The sequence below is a fragment of the Mandrillus leucophaeus genome, unplaced genomic scaffold (genome assembly GCF_000951045.1).
Source record: "Mandrillus leucophaeus isolate KB7577 unplaced genomic scaffold, Mleu.le_1.0 Scaffold516, whole genome shotgun sequence".
Taxonomy (NCBI): Eukaryota; Metazoa; Chordata; class Mammalia; order Primates; family Cercopithecidae; genus Mandrillus; species Mandrillus leucophaeus.
The window spans coordinates 1,152,868-1,174,006 of record NW_012105542.1 but is presented as its reverse complement, the minus strand read 5'-3'; the positions used below and the strand labels follow the sequence as shown (position 1 = coordinate 1,174,006).

The following is a 21,139-nucleotide window of genomic DNA, read 5'->3' as shown; positions in this document are numbered from 1 at the left end:
ACTGCACTCCAACCTGGGTGACAGAGTAAGACTCTGTCTCAAAACAAAACAAAAAACAAACAAACAAGTAAAAGGAAAGCCATTCTAGTTGGGAAAAATGGCACAGACAAAAGAAGTCTGGAAATGAGAATGGCACAATTGTGCTTCTATCTGTATATGAATGGGTTTGTGTTGGTGGCTAGCGTTGGGTGGGTGGAGGCATTCCCACAGACCTAGAGGGTCAGTGAATAGAAATGCAATTAAAACGGTGATCAGGTAGCGTGAGGCATGTGGTGGAAAGTGTTGGAGGCCAGGTTATGCTCACCTTAATCATATCAAGGCTCACTTCACATCTTAGTAACATTTGGTTTTTCTCAAAATGTTTGATTTCTGTCTGGAGCAGACAATACATGCGCACAGCTCTGTCTCCAGCTATTTGAAACACTTTTGCTCTCTGTGGGAATTTCTGGGGAGTCAAACTGTTACAAGTGCTCACAGCAGGGAAAAGAAAGACAGAATTGTTCTGGAGATTGCTGCCTGAGGATGAGGCAGAATTACATGAAGAGGTCACTTCACCATCTACATGTTGAAGGAGAGCCTTGGAAGCTCAGGGCTGCTGCTGCCCAGGCCTCATGGATGGCTCCTGGAATCCTTGTCCTTGCAGTGCTTTGATGCCTGGCTGGAAGGCACTGATGTCATCACCCAGCTCAGGCCTCAGCTCCCTGAAGGCAAGACTTCCTCCTCCTTAGTCTGGTTGCAAACTTCATGAACAGAGGGTGCCATCAGATGTTACTTACTCCTGGCTTTGCACAGATGATGCTGTGGAGTCTGGTAAGGAGAGGGCGTTGGTTGCGTTAGATGTGAAAAGGCTCATGAATAAGAAACTGGTGTGTGCCTGAACAACCTCTTGTTAGGAAAACTGTTAGGAATTCAAGCATCTGATGGTGCTGATAGGAGGGAATGGTATAGAAGTAAAGGCTAATTTTCTCCCAACTTTCTGGGGTTCAGTTTCAAGTAATTAGTGGCATTCTCTTCACCTAGTGAGTCACATATCCATATTTTTGTGATTTTTTTTTAACTTTTAAGGTATCACTTATATACATAAAAATACCTATGTTTTAAGTTCACAGTTTAATGAGTCTTACATAACCCTGGTTAAGATACAGAAATGGTTATAACCTCCCAAATTTTTCTCATGCCTTCTTTCAGGCAGTCATGTCCCTTATAGTAACACTGTTCTGATTTCTATTATTTAATTACCCAAATCAGCATATAGAGAACATTCTAACATCCCAGAAACTTCCCTCAGGCTCTGTCCCAGTCAGTACCTGCCTGCTAGGTAACTATGCTTCTGGCTTTTATCACCATAGTGCAGTTTTGCTTGTTCTTGAATTTTTCACCTAAGTGGGGTCATCATGCATTCTTCTTTTATTTTTCTTTTGCATGAATTTTTTTTGAGATTTACTCATGTTGCTGTGTGTGTCTGCATCTGCAGCTGGTTCATTTCTTCTCACTGAGCAGTAATCCATTTTGTATATGTGTATCGCTTTATGGATCCATAATCTCCTACCTAGGTCTGGCTCCCAGGGCCTCTCCATTCTCGGATGCCCTCCTTCTCAACATCTTCTGAGTCAGCTTCCTTCTCTCCTGACTTCTTTGTGTCAATCCTTGAGTGAAGGCTGGAAGGTGAGCTCCATGCAGCCAAGATTGTGTCTGCGCCTGGGACAGAGTGTGACCAGCAGCAGGGACTCGACATTCATAGAATGAGTGAATGAATGAATGTACAGGGGACATCGTTTTAATTGTTTACCAGTCTATCCCAAGTAACTCAGAGCTAGGAGACCCCCAGGAATTTTTCTTTTTTCATAGACTCAACATGAGCAGTCCCAGCAGAACACTCCCCTAAGCGCTGTCTGCAAGAGCTTCCGTAACCTCTAGACCAGATTAGGTCATTTCACAGGCTTCAGAAATGCCTCTGCCACCCCCATCATGACTTTATTACACTTCGTTATCACTGATTTACTTGGCTGCGTTAGATTTCATGCGCACAGTGCTCTGTCTGGCAAATGAGATACACGGGGGTTTCCTTTTCCTTCCTGATGACTCTGGCCATTGGACTGGATGGCCCTGTACATTTCCTATACTGTCTTCTTGAAGAGTTCATCTTAGAGAACTGATATAAATAGAATAGGCTTTTTCTATGTATTTGTAAAATAATGTGTGCTTACCAAAAAAATCATTCTGTACTATATTTTTGCTTCTCTCTCTTTGAACCACCAGTACCTGTGCCTTCTAAACAATGCCAATTATAAATCAGTTGATCATTAAAAAAGAAAAGAATAAAGCACACAATAATCTGATGGCTTCCCTGGTGCCACATAGAGGAAACACTGTGATTAAACTTACGTGGTCTATTCTTGAGGGGATGGACGGAGAGGTAACCACGTGGCTAATCTGCACACAAATGTGTGAAGTCGCAAGTCATTTGAGAAAGGGACATTTATATACTCAAGGGGATGTTTGTTACTATACTTGCACATGCCATTAGAAATACATGAAAAGAAGCTAACCATTTGGAAAGATTTAATACTTTATTTTCTTTCGGGTGATCAGCAATTGAATACTGCTGTCTGAAATAGGAGAGCAGAAAACCATGGTGAAAAGTCGATGGAAAAGAACTAAATGGGGCCACTCCCTCAGCACCCAAACTGTTGAAGTCTGCTGCTCTTAATTCTATAGAGGTCTAGTCTGTGAATAATTATGTTAAGGAATTGGGCAGAGTCATCAGAGAGCTGCAAAAGATCACCCCTGGGGCTTCTCTGGAGACTGATGGGAGCTCTGGGGAGTTGATAATGACAATCAAAGGGTTCATATATTTAACATGCACAAAGGATGAGCTCAGAAATTATCTGCCTGCCAACCTAACTTCTCTACCTGCAACAAATTATCCAAAAATCAATTTGCAAACACCTTTGAGATAACAAGGTCTTGAGTAATAACCTCCATGGCTTTGTAAAGAAAAGCATCTAGCTTGACTAATCTGCTTAATTTCCTTCTCTGACCAAACGGCAGGCTATAATAGAGGCAATCTGGAGTTGTCCCTTAAGATTTGTTTCGAGTCACATTGAGAAAATATTGTCCACCTCTGTTTCCTAGCAATTATTCTGTTTCTAGAGAATCTTTGCTTCTAGGTAATTAATTAGAAGGGAAGTGCTGAGTGCGTCTCTATCTCAAAGCCCTTACCTGAGTTCCAAGCTAAAATGTATACCTGCCTTCTATCCATGCGAATAAACCAGAGGCCCTCTACAAGTGAGATGTTCTCAAACAAATGCACATTGTATTCCACCCTCATGTGCCTCCTCTGTGCCTCCCCTTTCTCCTCTTCCTTGTTCTACTCTTTGTTTCCTCTTGTTCATATCCTTGGTCCTAAGAAAACATAAGATAAGACAGACTGAGGTCATTTGCACAAAGATGTTCATTGTAGCATTATTTATCCTAGCAAAACATTAACAACTCACGTATCCAGCAATCAGTGAATGCTTAGTGTGGTAACCTGATGGATTGTTCTGTAAATATTAAAGACAGTGATGATAAAGCTCGAGCAGTGTATGCAAAAAAAAAAAAATCCTTACAATATAAGTGAAGGAAGAAAAATGAATCTACATTGGGTCTATGTGTTATTATAACCACACAAAAAAATGTGTCAGTACATAAATAAACATTGTAATGGAACATGGAGGAATAAAAATGGCTATGTTGGATGGTAGAGATATTTTCTTTCTTCCATTTTTCTCCATTTTCTTCCATTTCTTCTCATATTTTCTCTTTCTTCTGTTTTCTTTATTGTTCTGCCGTTTTTACTACAAATAAAAATAACCAATATATTCAGTTCCATGTTTTTAAAGATGAATATTAAGAGGCAGACAGCCTTCCTTGGTGCAGGTTGGTCCAGGAAGTCATGCAGATGTAAGTTGCATCTTACGCTACCTTCTCCATGACCTTGGTTAGGTGACCTGATTTCTTAGGTTCTCTGTTTTGTTTTGCTTTGTTTTGTTTTTCTCCATTAAAGTGAAGGTGATGATATTGTCCCAAGAATTACATGAAATGATATGTGTGAGATTTTAAAGTACGTAAGAAGTACAAGATAAGCGTTAATTTTTGTAGCTTTGCCATGGGCTAATAATTGCGAGGAAGAGTCCACAATTCATGCCTGCTGAACCTTTAGTCTACTTAGCTGACTGTGTGGAACTCAGTGGAAGAGAGGTGGCAGCACAGAGCAGATGCAAGAAAACTCAGCATGACTCTTCCTTTGACCCCTCATTCCTGCTGAGTCCGCTGTGACCCATGACTTTCTCTGCTGGAAGAAACCTGCTGGGGTTGAGGCAGAAGCTGAATTCTTGCTGTGCCATCATTCCTTTTCTACTTAGGCTCTTATCACCCTTTGGAAAGAACTTCCACTAACAATCTATGTGTTCTGTGTAAGAAATGTTTGTAGACCTTAGGCTCCCCTGGGTTTTGTGCCAAACTTCACTTCAGCAAAAGTAGGTTTTCCTTTGAGGCTAGAAAACAGAGTATTCACCCAGCAGCTTTGCTGTGTTCTGGGAAAACCATTTCCTCACATGGCCTTCTTTCTTTCGTGCCTTTAAATAAAGGAGATAAGGTAGGTGTTGAATATAGCTACTGAAGAAATACTGATTCAGGTACTTACATGCAAACCCTTAAAGTAGGGCATGAATGGGATTTAAAAAGGGTTTTCAGGCCGGGCGTGGTGGCTCATGCCTGTAATCCCAGCACTTTGGGAGGCTGAGGTGAGTGAATCACCTGAAGTCAGGAGTTCAAGACCCAGCCTGGCCAACATGGTAAAACCCCATCTGCACTAAAAATACAAAAATTAACCAGCTGTGGTGGCAGGCGCCTATAATCCCAGCTACTTGGGAGGCTGAGGCATGAGAATTGCTTGAATCAGGGAGGCAGAGGTTGCAGTGAGCTGAGATGGCCCCATTGCACTCCATTCTGAATGACAGAGCAAGACTCCATCTCAAACAAATTAAATTAAAATTATTAAATAAAATAAAATCCAAAGGGTTTTCTGACAATTTTTTGTGGCTATGTTGTGAATTCTATGCCTTGTCATCATGTGCTCGGAGTCTGCTCTGTAAATCATTTGAGTCTGACAGTCTTTTGTTGATTGTTTGTCTTACAGAGCCTCCCACGCCCATTGCTCCCCCAGAGCTGCTGGCTGTGGGGGCCACATACCTGTGGATCAAGCCAAATGCCAACTCCATCATCGGGGATGGCCCCATCATCCTGAAGGAAGTGGAATATCGCACCACCACAGGCACCTGGGCGGAGACCCACATAGTCGACTCTCCCAACTACAAGCTGTGGCATCTGGACCCCGACGTTGAGTATGAGATCCGAGTGCTCCTCACACGACCAGGTGAGGGGGGTACCGGACCGCCAGGGCCTCCCCTCACCACCAGGACCAAGTGTGCAGGTAAGATTTTTTTTTTTTTTCCAGGCTCCATTATGAGAAGCCGTGCTGTTGCCAAGACTGGCCTTCCTCTTACCTTCCTGTGACAAATAATTCCTAATTTTCTTTGAATGTGAATGTGCTTCCTATTGTGGATAAAAAAGGATCAAGGTTTGGTTTTTTTTTTTTGAGGACCTGCTGGCTGTGGTTGCATTTCTGGGGACTTTCTAGTTCTGACTGTGATTCTGAGAACCTCCTGACTTTAGCTGGGTCATGGGAGGTTCCTGGATCTAATAGTGTTTCTGATGAGACACACTGGCTCTGTGTCTCCCAGAACTGCTGCTGCCATTTATATGTCTGAGGCTTTCTAATGCTAAGAATGTCTTTGAGGGCTCTTGGTTTTGTGTCTCTGAGGGCCCTGGCCGTGTTTCTCTGAGGGTTCTTGGCGCTGTTTCTCTGAGGGCTTCTGGCTCTGGTTGTGTCTCTGAGGGCTCCTGGCTCTGACTATGCACCCTGAAGGCTTCATTTAGACTATGTCCTTGCGGTCTTCTGGTTTTGGTTGTATCTTTAATGTGTTTCTAATTCTAACATTGTTCCTGAGGCTCCCTGAGCTGGGCCTGTGACTCTTGGTTTTGACAATTTTCTTGATGGTTCCTAATTCTAGAGTTGTCTCCGAGGGGCTTCTGTTGCCAACCATGTCTTAAATGCCTCCTGGCTCTCACAGTATCTCTGAATTGTTTCTGAAACTGCCTTAATCCCTAAGAGCTTCCTGCCTCTGTAGCCCCTGGAGGCTCCTATCCCTACCTAAGAGTCTGGATTGGGACTATTCCTCTGAGGGTCCTCTGGATTCCACTCTATCTCTGTGGGCTGCTGACTACACCTGTCTCTCTGATATTTCTGGATGCCATGTAAGAGTTTGCTGGCGGAGATTGTGTCTAAGAGGAGAGATTCTCTGGATCCAACTGTGTCCCAGGTCTCCTGGCTTCTACTGCATTTCTAATCAGGGGCTATTGGCTAACAATGCGTGTCTCACTGTATCTGAGATGGTCTGGCACTGGATGCAACTCAAGAAATTAAAAGAACTTGCAGTTTATTTGTTGCAAATTACCTTATTTATATCTTTTTTTCACTCCAAGTAACCTTTTGCTGTACGAACTTACATTTCATGTATACACAAAGGAAAAGAGACTCAGTGCTTTTAAACTCTTTGTCTAAAGTCATAGAATGGCCAGTGGCATGGTCATCAATTACACTTAGATTTTCTGATTCTCAGCCTTTGATTTTTGGCCACATCATGATGAATAAAGAGAGACAGAGAGAGAGCATTGTATATACAGCTGGGGATGTTCTAGTGGAAGCGGGTGTGGTTCAGGAAAGCAGGCAGCATGGGTTTCAGAAAACAAAAAGGAGTCACTGGGGGCATCTGGGTGGAGGGGAAGGAACCATCAGTACAGGAACCGTGGAACAAACAGCAAGGGAAAGTGCATACAGTTCTGCCATAACCTGATATATAGGTCCTTAAAAATCACCACAGTATATCAAGTTATGAAATAAAAACCACAGGGATTATGGAAAAAATGGGGCTGGAGGGCCATACTTCCCTAGTGACACATCAAAAAAGAGGGGAATCTAGTAAAACTTGCGGCACAATTTTATGCATGTGAAATGGCCAAGAAGTGCATCCATCCAGGTGGAGTATTCCTAAGCTGAACCTCGGAAATCCAAAATGCTCCAAAATTTGAAACTTACTGAGTGCCAACACGATACAACAAATGAACATGACATTGTTAACACTGCAGAAAAAGTGCCTGTAGATGACACTGCAAGCATTGGTGATGAGCTTATTGAAGGACTGGAGCAGTATGCATTCATAGCAGAACAGGAAACCTTGTCAATTTATAAAATCAGAGACATCTAAGACAAAAATCCTTGTTAACGAGGCAGATGACTCTGGAGGAAACATTTTTAAAAGCCATCGAGCAGAATGCCTCTTTCTCCCTAGAGGATCCACTTCCTGGTTCCTCACCTGCTTCTGATGTTTGTTCTCATCTAAAACAATAAAATGCAGGGTGTACGAACTCTTCATCAAAGCACAACATCACAGGGAGAGGACTGAAAGCCAGGATGTTTGTTGCTGACGTTCAACAGCTGATCCAGGTATCTGCTGAGGCTACTGTGCTGCTCAGTTAACCTGAACACATTAATTTTTTATGGTATTAATGATATATCACTTATTCTTTTTTACTGTTAAGCACTTTTGTGTGAATAAGCATAAGAAGATGATTTCTTATCAATGGCATATACATTGAAAGTCAGGAATTATGGTGATGACAGACAAGCACAGAATTGTCCACATAAGTGGCTAAGACAGTTACATCTCTGCTTTCTGACGGTTCCATGTACACAAACTCGGTTCATGTACAACATTATTTAAAATATTATATAAGATTGCCTATGATATATATATATAAAACATAAATGAATTTTGTGTTTGGACTTGGGTCCCATCCCCAAGATATCTTAGTAGGTATAGGCAAATATTCTGAAATTCAAGAAAATCTGAAATCTGAAACACTTCTGGTCCCAAGCATTTTGGATAAAGGATACTCAACACAGATGGTGTGTTACCTTGAAAAAGACCTGAAGTTTGCTGTGGAAGTGGGCATCAGGGAGGTTACAGCCTGTGAGTGACTATGAAGTGGTGGAAGGAAAGCTGTCTGAAACTGGGGGAAAAGGTGTAGCTCAGAACACAGGTAGTGAGCTGAGGGGGCAGGTAAGGGTTGGAACTGTGTGTATGCTTGTATTCCTAGGTGGCTCAGTTCTGCTGGGTGCAGGTTTCTTCTTCACTAATGTTTCTCACATACAAAATCACACATAAGCAAATGCGGAATTCGTGTTATTCTCAAATTGCCCTTTCATATATTAATTATGTTGGAACAAATTTGCATTTTCAAAGCAAGAGTTATAGTGGAATTGGCTGTAACTGTTCTTAAGTATCTCAGTGATGTATTGTGGTAGTATGTAACCCAGGTATTTTCGTTGCTTGAAAATATTCCTTGTAAGGTTATTCAACCACTATGCTGAACAGAGATGCCATTTTCTTGATTATTTTCAAAACAGGCCTTTGGTAAAATTCCTCATTGAAACCTGATTATGAAACTTACTACTTTCAAAGGATATAATGATATGTTATTAAACTGGGTAATACCTTATCTCAGCTTTGCAATGCAATATTCATCCATAAAAATAATTGATTTGATCCTACTGATGAGACTTCTCTCTTTCCACAGGGTAAATGTAAGAGTTTCCAGGGTTTTTGATCTTTATAAATGATATTCAAAGTACTTTAGCAGCCCCTGTGGACTTATTTGCTGATGATCATATAATACATTTTGAAATTCAATCGCAAGATGATCATCTCAATAAAAATTTACAATCTATTGCAAACTGTTGCCATGACTGTGTAATGGATTTTACTTGTTGAAAACACAATAGTCTGGCTATCAGTATAAAAATTTTGAGTTGAAATGCAATTGTGGTATTTTATTTTTAAAAAACGTTGGTGTTTAAGTTATAGCTAAAATCTTGAATAATCCACATTTTACAAAATGTGTCATCAAGAAGATAATCTTCCTTCCCGTATCACCACTGATGGTGGAATGTTTTTTGCCCGGTAATTAATTTTTAAGAGAATTCCAGGGCTGATACCTATTTGTAGGTGTTGTTTATTGGCATTGATAGTCTGAGATTTTCCTCCTTTTCCTATTCTATTATTAATCACGCTGGAAATGTACTTATTATTTTACAAAACAGAAAGTGAGAGAGTATGTAGAGTGGAAGGTATAATTTTTGCCCAGAGGAATTTAGAGGCTGGGTTAAGATTCCAACAAAACAGCAAAAAAGGTAAAACATAAAGGCAAGCATTGAAATAGCATGCTTCATGTAGGAAAGACAGCATCAGCATGGAAAGAGTAATGGTCTCAGAATCATCTAGGGCAGTGGTTCTCAAAGTGTGGTCCCTGGACCAGCAGCATCGGTATTGTTATAGACTGAATATGTATGTTCCTTTAAAATTCGTATGTTGAAATTCTAATCCTCGAAATGATGATATTAGGAGGTGGCACATATGGGTGCTGATGATGTCATCAGGGCAGAACACTGATGAAAGAGATCAATGCCCTTATAAAAGAGGCCCCAGAGAGCTCCTTCATGTCTTCCACCATGTGAGGATCCAGGAAATGGACCCTGACTAGACGCTTAATCTGCTGGCACCTTGCTATTGGACTTTCCAGCCCCCAGAACTATAAAAGGTAAATTTCTGTTGTTTAAAAGCTACCCAGTCTATGGTATTCCGTTACTGCAACCCAAATGAATTAAGACAAGTATTCCCCTGGGAACTTGTTAGAAATGCACATTCTCAGATCTGTCCCCCGACCTACTACATCAGAAGTTCTGGGGTTGAGCCTAGAAATCTGCTGTAAGGAGCTCGCTGAGTGATGTTATTTCATACCCAAACTTTAGACTAATATATACAGTGACGAGCCAACATGGCTCTTTGGAAGGATGTTTATTCCATAGCTTGGTCTTTGCAGCAGCTCTGAGATGTAGATGGGAGGAAAACAGACTCCGAATTGTTGGACCAAGGTCACCAATCAGTTAAATGCTAGATCTCTTGGCCAAAGAAACTCTTCATCACAGGATTTGATGGAGTCTTCAGCCCTGGGGACCTCCTCTGCTCACAAGTGTCCTCTTGAGGGTGGCACCGGGTAGTAGGGAGGTTGGTGACTATGGAGATCAGCTGAGAATAAATAACTACTACACAAAAGTTTCACTCCATTCTATCAAACATTTACTTGGTCTTTTCTTTGTGCCGAATTCTGTGCTAGGCACTGGTGGCAGAGGTTGACTTAGTAAGGACGTGCTAGTAGCAGGCAGAGACTTGGCAGCAGTAAGCTACGAGCTTGGGTGTAGCACAGAAGATGCTAGAGAGGCAATTCAGCTAAGACAGGTGGGGATGCATTCTGGCTCTGCCAGTTCTGAGAGGTCATTGATTATGAAAATTCTGGGTTACTAAGGGAAGGGTATCCTTCCCTTAACCTGAAGGATACCTCCTCCTTAAGGGTTAAGGAGGAGATTGTCAAGAGTTTGCCTGTAGTGCAGCATCCCAGCCCAGTAGGCTGGAGTTCAGAGCAAGACTCCCAGCCAGATAAACCAGAACCTGGACAAATGATCAGATAGGAATCGAGGTATGTGGGGTTGGGAGAAGGGAGTCAAAGCTGATACTCCCATGCTTCTGGTTTAGATGAGTGAGAGTTGAGTGGTTGTATTAGTCAGGATTCTCTATAGGGACAGAACTAATAGGACAGATATATATATATAAAGGCAAGTTTATTAAGGAGTATTGACTCACATGATCACAAGGTGAGGTCTAGGCTGTCTACAAACTGAGGAGAAAGGAAGCCAGTCTGAGTCCCAAAGCTGAAGAACTTAGAGTCCGATGTACAAGGACAGGAAGCATCCAATATGAGAGAAAGATGTAGGCCAGTAGACTAAACCAGTCTAGTCTTTCCACGTTCTGCCTGCTTTTATTCTGGCCACGCTGGCAGCTGGTTAGATTGTGTTGACCCAGATTGAGGGTGGGTCTGGCTTTCCCAGTCCACTGACTCAAATGTTAATCTTCTTTGGCAACACCCTCGCAGACATACCCAGGAACAATACTTTGCATCCTTCAATCCAATCAAGTTGACACTCATTATTAACCATCACAGTGATGGAACAGTTTTCTGAGCTGAAAAACACAAAAGGGAATGAGCTCAGGTCTGAATCTGTTGTGTTGGAGGTCAGGATGCATAGCAGGTGATGGGAATATATAAATCTGGAGCTTAGGAGAGATGAGCAGATAACTGCTTCTTCCATGTGGACTTCCTGATTTCACTTGGACGTTAGGATCAAAGGGACTTTTTTTTTTTTTTTTTTTTGAGACAGAGTCTCGCTCTGTTGCCCATGCTGGAGTGCAGTGGCGTGGTCTTGGCTCACTGCAAGCTCCTCCTCCCAGGTTCACACCATTCTCCTGCCTCAGCCTCCTCAGTAGCTGGGATTACAGGCATAAAGGCACTTCTTAGTACTGATGAAAGCAATTTAATTCTCTGTCTTCGTGCTGTTCTGTTGAGATACTCCATTTTTTATATTTTTATTTATCGTTTTGTTTTACTTAGTTTAATCATTCACCATCTTTTGTGAGATATAGGTCTGACAGCAAATGCGATCATGTATATCAAAGTGCTTCAAAAACTCAAAATGTTCTTTAGCTGCCTATAGTGAACCAAACCGTTATTGGTTGCTGCTATTGTTATGGATACTGTGATTATGAATAATTATATCAAAATAGGAAGTCTTACTTGTCCACTTCTCAGAACTAACTGGCATCTCGAAGGTGGACCATATTCTTTTGTTGTTCACCAACTCCTGGGAAATCCCATTTCAGAGTCCATGCTGTGGTCTGGGCTCTCAGAGACTCTCTTGTCTAGAGCACTGTGTGCTTTCCTCTGGCACATCCCCAACAGCAGACATTCTGTGATAGAAGTTGGGTCTTAGAAGAGCTGTGTGTTGCCCACCCAGCCTCACCTTGAATGCTGCCTCTGACGGGAAGTTTGCACTCTTCCATGGCAGACCATTTCCCTGCTGGAGATCTTGGGTGGTGACTGTTATCCTCTACCCAGTGTTGGCTTGGTTATCATACAACTCTGGATGGATTACACATAGAATGTCCATTAGGTTTAGAAGAGTAGGGGCAGTAGGCAGGTTGCTAGCATTAACTATCTGGAGTCCACAGTGAGAACAAAGGGCAGTGGATGCCGAGGTCAGTAACTGGAGAAAGCAGGTGAGATGACAAGAGATATGGACACCACATGGGTCCAACTTGGCTGTTTACCTCTCCTGCAGGTACCACTTTCAGTGGCTTGGGTGCCAGCTTGTTGGTATCTTAAGACTATCATCTAGCATTAGATAGAAGAAGCTCTTCCTCACTGTCACCCTCAAATAGGCCTCCTTGAAACACCCACTTGTAAATTGTCCTCCCAAGAGACATATTCTTCCTCATCTCAAAAACAGGTCTTCAGCCACTCACATTTGTCTCAATTAATCCCCAGAAACTGGTTCTTTTATCCCCCCAAACTTTGCTTGAAGCAGACCCCAGGCCACTCCGATTATAGTTACAGAATCACAAATCGACAATCCAGCAAGTCATGTAATCTTAGCCCATCCCCCTTGTGTGTAAATCAAAGGCCCCTTGCCTGGGAACCCACTTCATTGTGGTCTTGCAGAGTCCCAGCTCTCCAAGTGAAAAGTGGCTTTATACAGTCAGAGACACCACATATGTTGTTGATTTGGAGGGTTCTCTATTCCCTCCACCTGAGGGTTGATTGCAGGTTCTATTTTATTTACATATTTATGGATTTCTACTTGCAGTGATATGTGTCTACCTCTCTCTTTTCTCCAGGGGGATAAAAAAGATAAATTCAAATTGCTGGGCTCAATGAAGTGAGAGTAGTCATTAGAATAGAATGAAAAGGATAGAGGCTTTAGAGCCAAAAATAATCTAGTTTTTATTTCAAGCTGGGCACTTGCTAGCTGGGTGACCGGGATGTGTTACACCATCTCTCTGTGACTCAATTTATTTTCTTCCATCTAAGGGATATTATAATGTGCGATTTTGTTGGAAAGCTTCAGTGAGATAAGTTATATGCCTTGCAGAGAACCAGGAACATAGGGGCCCTTTAATAAACGTTATTTAGAAATAAATCTTAGGCCTGGGAAAAAGATGTCAGAACCTAATTTTCTTCACTGTGGCATGATGGACCCTGTTTTAAGAAGGATTTTTCTAGTTGCTACTCTCTGTACTTTCTTAGACAGTAGTGGTTTAGCAACAAGCTCTGATCACTGCTGGGAAGACAGGACATACCTGGCTGTGTGCATGCCATGGAGTCCTCGACGTGTAGCTGTGATGGTACTTCATGACAGGGCATTGGGTAAGGGGGATGGGAATTGACCTTTTTATAACCATCTCTAGTCCCAGGTGAGAGGGAGAACCATGTTATGCAGATCCTTCTCTCTTTGAGGAGGCCAAGGCTTGTAAGAACGAGGCCTTTCAAGCCCAGAGCAAAAAGGGATTGGAAGTGAGTCCAGACTCTGCAATAAGCAGCCTCAGGTGGTCTCTGTGTTCTCTGAGAAGCCAGTGGGTCCCACAGGCGAGGGTCTTTAAGGGCAACATGCAGTTCTAGGACAGAGTAGAGGCAGAGAATTATAAAAAGAGGTAATTGAAGGTCCAGAAAATAGAACAGCGTCGGTTAACTAGTCTCGTGAGTTTTTCTTCTTCTTCATTTCTCTATGTCTTGGCTGCACCATTTATAAAATGGGAGGAATATAACCTGGCCTAACTCTTAGAGTTCTGAATTAGAAGTAAAATGGGACATCCTTCTGGGCAGGAGCATAGTATGAACACAGACATCTAACCTCTATCTCTGCTTTGCTGTAATTCTGGTGAGAGATGATCCATAAATCTTCGGGGAACATGGAAAGAGTAGCCAATAGAAATGAAAATTGAATCGCTATCCCATCCAGAATCAAAGCCATAGAGTTAATGGATTCTAAAGACCAATGGAGAAATTTTCAAGACCATGAGGATCTAGGGAAGGAGGGTACTTCCATGTACGCCACACCATGCTCGAAGGGGCATAGTTGCTCGTGCAGTGCAGGTGAACCTAGATTGAAGGCAGCCACAGAAGGTGGATTATGACCAGCACTTCCTCAGAAAGATGTGTAGAAGGGGTTCTGGCAGTTCTTGCATCACCTACCCAACTTGTTTTGCTGCTGCGGCACTCTCTTCTTCCCCTGGGGTGTAGGACCACGGAAGAGAGATGAAAACTAAAGAAGGGAGAAAACCTGCTCTGATCATACTTGGTTATGGAGCCTCTGATTGAGACACCATAAGAATTATCTGCAGATGGACAAGCACCTGTGAGGGCAAAAGATGTTCATCTCCTCTTCTTGCAGACCCTCTCTCCCCTCCCACTGTCACACGATGTCTACTCTTGGCTACATTGGAGTCCCTCTCCCTTGGCTTAAGAAAGAGGCAAAGAAAGCATAAAGCTCTCTCTCTCTTTAAACCTACAATTCATAATTTCAGAGACTCTCTTCCCCTAACCCGTGAAGTCTCATTATTGTATGAGCTGACTGTAGCACTGGAGGGAAGAGTGAGAGTCTGCTTGGGAACCTCTTAGTTCTCTGGAAGAAAGAGCTGGAAGTCCCTCAGCTCTTCTCTGTAGAAGGTGGCAGTATTTATTTTGTATGCTTATTGGTTTTGTACTCTTAGATAAAATTCCAAAGCAACAGGAAAAGCCCTATTAGGCATCCAGTTGCACTTTTAGATTTTTCTGCCACTCCATGCTCCTTAGGGAGCCAGGGCCTCCTAGAAGATGAAGTGCAATAGTGTAACTGAGCACCCCATTTTTAAAAGGAAAAAAATGAATTTTTTAACCTTTTTTCTTTTCCCCCACCACCTACTTAGCTCTTTAGGAATGAAATTATAATCTTTACCTTTTCTCTACCAGACACTTCCAACACAGCAAGCCTGTCTAACTATGTATTTACTTAGAAGTTCCCGAGACCGAATCTTGAAGCAAACCAGGCACATCCAGAATTCTCTCCCAACAGGAGATTGCCTCCATTTACAACCTCACTCTGCCCATGATGGCACTAGCAAGACCTCCGGATAGATAAGAAATCTGAAAAGTCACATAGACCCTGTGCTTCCTCACCCTCTCCCCTTTGTGCCCTTCACTCTAAGCCTTCCTTTAAAAGCCCCTGCTTTCTGCCCAGAAGCAAAGTGGCACCCTGAGGCAGGAGCCTGCACCACTGCCCTTCAGCTAGCTCCGGAATAAAGTCACTTTCTTTCTACCAGATCTTGCTCTTGTTACTTGAACTCCGCAAGCAACTAAATCTGTATTCAGTTACAATTGTAAGTCAACAAGTAGTCCCTCAATTTCTTCTAAATTTGAGGGTTGAAATTTGAAGAAAAAGTGAGTCACAGAGAAGCATTAAAGATAGTAAAAGCTAACGGTGTTTGTTTATCAGGCTCACTGGATTTTTAAAAAATAGCACCCCAAATATATTAAAATGAGAGTTCAATCACTCTTATAGCTGTGCCACACTTGAGATGACAATGTAAAGAAAATGTGTGATTATAGTGATGAAAACAGTGGCTGCCAATTTGAGGAGTATCTACTATATGCAAGGCCTATAGTGTTGAGCTTGTTTTGAATATTTTACTTGTAATTCTTGCAGCAACCTTGTGAGGTAGGTATAATTCCTGCACTCACTGTCTGAGAGGTAGGTGACTTGCCCAAGGCCACACACTTGCTCAAATGGTCCAGCTAAAAATTAAACCCTTAACTGCACAGCTACAAAGCTCTGTCTCCTGAAATCCAGAATCATTATCAACGCATAATGCCCCCATGGCCCAGTTGGGTGTTTTTCAGGAATGTGTTGATGAAAAATGTTGAATATTAGAAAAACTATTGGTGTAATGCCTCATATTAGTAGGCCAAACAATAAAAATCATCTTATCCTCTCAACAGAGGCTAAGAAGTGATTTGAAAAAAATTCAGCCTTCATTACTGATCAGAATTCTTAGTAAGCTAGAAATGGAAAGACACTTTCTTATTTCCAGAAGAAAATGTTCTTATAGCCTCAATGCCTAAGAGAATAAACTTAACTAAAAAAACAAGCTATTGGAACTACTAAAAGATTTCAATGCTATGGTCAGACACAAAGCAAATAAACAAAAGTCAATAGCCATATGCCAGTAATAACCATTATAAAAATATAATAAAATGTATCCTATTCTCAAATGTAATTACGGTATAAATACTTAAGTGTAAACTAAGAAATGTGCAGCATGTATATGAAAATACAAACACCTACAAAATTTTATTGAGGATGAGAAAACAAGACCTGAACAAACAGCCGTATGTCATGTTGTTGGATTAGCAAATTTAATATTGTGAAGAGAGCAATTCTCCCCAAATTAATTGATGGGTTTAATACAGTTCTAATCAAGATCTTAATGGGATTCATTCTGAAACTTAAAGTAATTTAAAAGTTGATCTGAAAGAAAATACAGGAGAAGGAAGTCAAGAGCACTTAGAAAAAGTGATTGGGGGATTTCTCTGTGAAATGTCAACATTTATAAAATCTATAATAATTAAAGCCCAGAAATGAATACAGTATATAGCAAAACTGACTTTTAAAATTTATACGACATTTTGGGAGGCCAGGGCAGAAGGATTACTTGAGCCCAGGAGTTCAAGACCAGCCTGGGCAACATAGCAAAACCGCATCTTTACAAAAATAAAAAGATTTATATGAATTGAAAATTGCTTATCAAATAGTACATGATTAATAAATTGTACATGGTACGATACTTTGTAAAAAATAGAATTTATTGCATATATTACCATATGCTAATTAAATTATGGGTAGTTAAAAAACGTAAAAGGCAAAACTAGAAAAAAATAAAGAAAATATCATTCTTTTATTGGGAGAGACTCTCAGTTCATTAAAAGCAAGCAAATACACCATTGAGGTCATGTTTTACACATTTTACTACATAGAAAGACAAGAAAAAGAAAAATCTTCTATGCGATGTTAACTAAAATCAAATAGCATGTGAGTAAACTGGTTGTGGGAAAATATGTGACGAAACTGAGAAAAGGGAGATAAAATATCTTTACACATAAAGAGCTCTAACATTAAAATGTAATCACACTGATAGAAAAAAAGGCTAAAGGCATAAAGAGGTAATTGCTAAGCAAAATATGAATGGCAAAAAGTATATTAAAAATGTCCAGTGTTACAGATGATCAAATAAATGCATTTTATCTATAATATTACCTACCTATATATTTTTTAAATTGGTAATAAGCAGTATTGGTAAGGAATAATGAAGCAGGTTCTTACAGGCATTTCTGCAGGTGAGTTTACTGGTACAGCATATTAAGAGGACAATTTGCTAATTTTTTTTTCTAGAAAAATAATCAGAGCTGCTCAAAAGAGAGTTTCAGACATAGAGGTCATCACTGCATTATTTATAAGGACAAAGACTTGGAAATCACTTTAATGCACCAACAATTAGAGGGTAGTTAAGTAAATTTTGGTGCACACACATAGTGGAATTCTTTGCTAGTGTTGTTACAAACTGTTTTCGTGGCATATCTATCTAATGGCATGGGTTAACGTTCATGCTATAGGAAGTTTAAAAAAAAAGTGTACAAAACCACAAGTGTAAGTAATTACTGTCTCAATTTTGTGAAATGTAAATACACAGACCACATATCAGCTGGGGCCAGTTTACCAGTGAAAGCTATAAAGTATTGACCAGAACTCCCCATTTCAAATTCTGCACATGGAGATTCCAAAAGGAGCACATGAGTTGCTGTTCACTGCCTGCCCTGGATTCTAGAACATCAATCAACTTCTTCTGGTTCCCCTAACCGAACCAAATGTGGACCTGGGCCCTTCCACACCGCTCTCCCGAAGCCACATAACAAAGGCTGTTTCCTGCAGCAGCAAACTTCTCTTGGTGTTTGGTGGGACTCGTACAAGGGGCTGCACTGCCGTCCTCCCCAGCATAGAACTCATCCTTCCTCAGACTTCAAAAGTGCTTTCAACAGGCAAGAAATTTTCACCTCTTTCTGCTTCCTCCCTCCCAAATTGCCCACAGGTGCAGCAAAGTCTTCTCGTTCAAGTTCCTAGAGCAGTTCAACTTTCTCCAGACTCTATTTCCAGGCCCCTCTTTGTGCATCTTTTGCATTGAGCTGAATATTAAGTGGGGCTGGGGGAGGACAGCTAATTCTGAGATCAAAGCGTTTCTTTGAATGGAAACAACCCTTCTTAAAGTATGTATTTTAATCTATCTGCACTTGGGTATAGGTACAGAGACAGACATGCCATATATATGTATTGTATATTCATGTATGTATATAAACACACACACACACACACACACATATATATACAGGTATTGAGACTATGAGTCACAAAAGTTTATATAATTTAGAAATAGTTGTACCCATTGGAATCAAATGTGAATGTGAATGATTGTTATAAATTATAAAACACTCTATATGAGGGTATTTTTATTACAGTTAGTGAATCATTGACATTTTTGGATAGTACAGAAACAGTCCCAAATTTGCTAAGCCCTGAGATACAAACCAAGCTTCAAGCTCAGTGTTCAAATAGAGTAGGGACAGTTAAATAGGGGATTTACTTTCAGACCCATCAGAGTTGTAAAGCCAGATTCACTCCTTAGGATGCTGGACAGCCTTGGGCAATTGCTTGACCTCTGTGAATCAGTTTCCCCCTCTGTTAATTAGTATAATGCTGCTTACCTCACTGGATAGAAATACAGTTCATTAATATTAATGATGGCTCATAATGCTCTGCAAGGCTTACCCCACTGAATTTGCCTGCAAACCTATAACCCCATGAGGTAGGTTCTATCATCACCGTCACTACCACGGCCAGAGAGATTTAGTGTTTTGCTCCAAGTTACACAGTTTAGGAAGTAGCTAAGGTTGGGGCCTACAGAGTCTGACTAGAGTCCTGCTCTGGACCCAGCTGACCATAGAACTCTAAGCACAATGATGAGAACTTAGTAGGTGCTGAGTAAATTGGAGCTTTTGGTACTTTAACACCTAGAGGCTCACTTTCTCTCTCATTACCCATATATTACCTACATGTATGTTTCAAATTGGTAGTAACCAGTTTTGGCAAGGAACGAAGCAGACTCTTACAGGCATTTCTGCAGGTGAGTCAACTGGCACAAGATGTTAAGAGGACACTATGCTATTTTTTTCCACTTTCTCTCTCATTACCTAGGCCCTAGGCCTTCTCACCATTAAACCCCAAAATCCTCATTGCCATGAGTCCGAGGGGCTAGCCCTTTGCTATGTTCACAAAGCTCACTCTATCAAGAGCTTGGTATGCAGCCTCAGCCAAAATGATGCCTGAGCCAGAGGCAGCCGAGGGCATCCTGTCCATTGCTGGCCATTCTGGAATGCAGAGGTCTCCCTACAGTGAGAAAAATGGGAGAGTTATCCAGAGCAGTGAGCCCAAACCTGGCTTGATGCAGAGAAAAAGACTCTGCCTGCCAGAAAAGAGGAAAACCAGAGTGTCAGTTGTTTCTAAATCTCACCCACTGTTGGCTTGAGCCACAAGTCATCCTGAGATTCTTGAGATGAGGTGTAGCAGGAGGTGAGGGTGGGAGTTAGGGGGTCTTGAGGTTTGATTGGAATCCACCAGATAGTAATTTTCCATCCCCCATGGCCATGTAGATTTTCCTTGTTGGGGCTTCTTAATCATTAGAACCTTGTAACTCTTCCAGCCAACCCTTTTCCCACCTGGGCTTAGGGCTGAAAATGGATGCAGCCACTATAACTACTCTGGTGATGGCTGCCGTTTTACTTCTTTATCTTCTTCATCTTTATATTTGAAAAAAAAAAAAAGGTAGCACATTTTTGAAATTTGAAAACAACCTTTTGAAAATAGGAAATGTATCTCATATTCCAGTTAAATATCTATTTTTTGCTTGTGTCTATTCCCTTTTAATCACTGACCTCATTCTCATGTAATCATGCTCCATATGCCAGTTAGTCTCACTGGTCACTCTACAGCATAAAATAAATATTTTACAGCAAGGTTTTGTGTGAACTAGTTAACTCATCACTGCCCTTTACATGTTCCTTTAAAAGTCACTTTGCAAAGGACCTTGTTGATCTAGCTTCCTCTTCCTTTCTCTCCATTTTAACCTTTTAAAACATTGTTTAAGGCTGGGCACAGTGACTCACACCTGTAATACTGGCACTTTGGGAGGTCGAGGCAGGCGAATCACAAGGTCAGGAGTTCTAGACCAGCCTGGCCAATATGGCGAAACCCCATCTCTACTAAATATACAAAAATTAGCCAGGTGTGGTGGCACACGCCTGTAGTCCCAGCTACTCGGGAGGCTGAGGCAGGAGAATTGCTTGAACCCAGGAGGCAGAGGTTGCAGCGGGCTGACATGTGCCACTGCCCTCCAACCTGGGCGACAGAGTGAGATTCCGTCTCAAAAAAACAGAAAAAAAAAACACTGTTTACCAAACTTATCCTAATTCATAGTCATCTACTTATCCGTGTGTGTATTTGTTTATTACTTGCCCTTTCCATTAGACTATATACTCCCCAGGGATCGTTCCCTTGTCTGTTCTGGTCACTAGTGCCTGGAATCATGGATGGCACCTGGAGGGATTCAATAAATAGGTGTTGCATGCATGAAAGAATGTTGTGAAGACAAGTGTGTGCACTGGAGAGAAGTTAGAAAATCATAAAAACACACACACAACAATGAAAAGAATCCAGCAAAGCATCACTCAGTGATAACAACTGTTACCAAGTTGGCGTTTTTAATGGTTTCATGTCTTATATTTAGCTCATTAACTAATAGAGGGTTTGTTTTGCTCTTTGGTATAAGGTGAGGTTTCAGCTTTGTTTTTCAATATTTAACCTATTATTCCAGCACCATTGCTGGTATAAGCTTACAATACCCCAAAGAATGATGGATTGGGGAGGGAGGGTATGGGAGTCTCTTGG

At 41.3% G+C, this 21,139-nt stretch overlaps 1 protein-coding gene across 1 annotated transcript in view; it reads left to right on the top strand.

Annotated features, from left to right (window-relative positions):
• PTPRT (protein tyrosine phosphatase, receptor type, T) overlaps positions 1-21,139 on the top strand; it is a 724,687-nt gene that overhangs the window by 100,496 nt on the left and 603,052 nt on the right. The window contains exon 3 of the mRNA XM_011996484.1: positions 5,183-5,476. Within this exon, the coding sequence (XP_011851874.1) occupies positions 5,183-5,476 (294 nt within the window). The remainder of the gene's footprint in view (positions 1-5,182; positions 5,477-21,139) is intronic.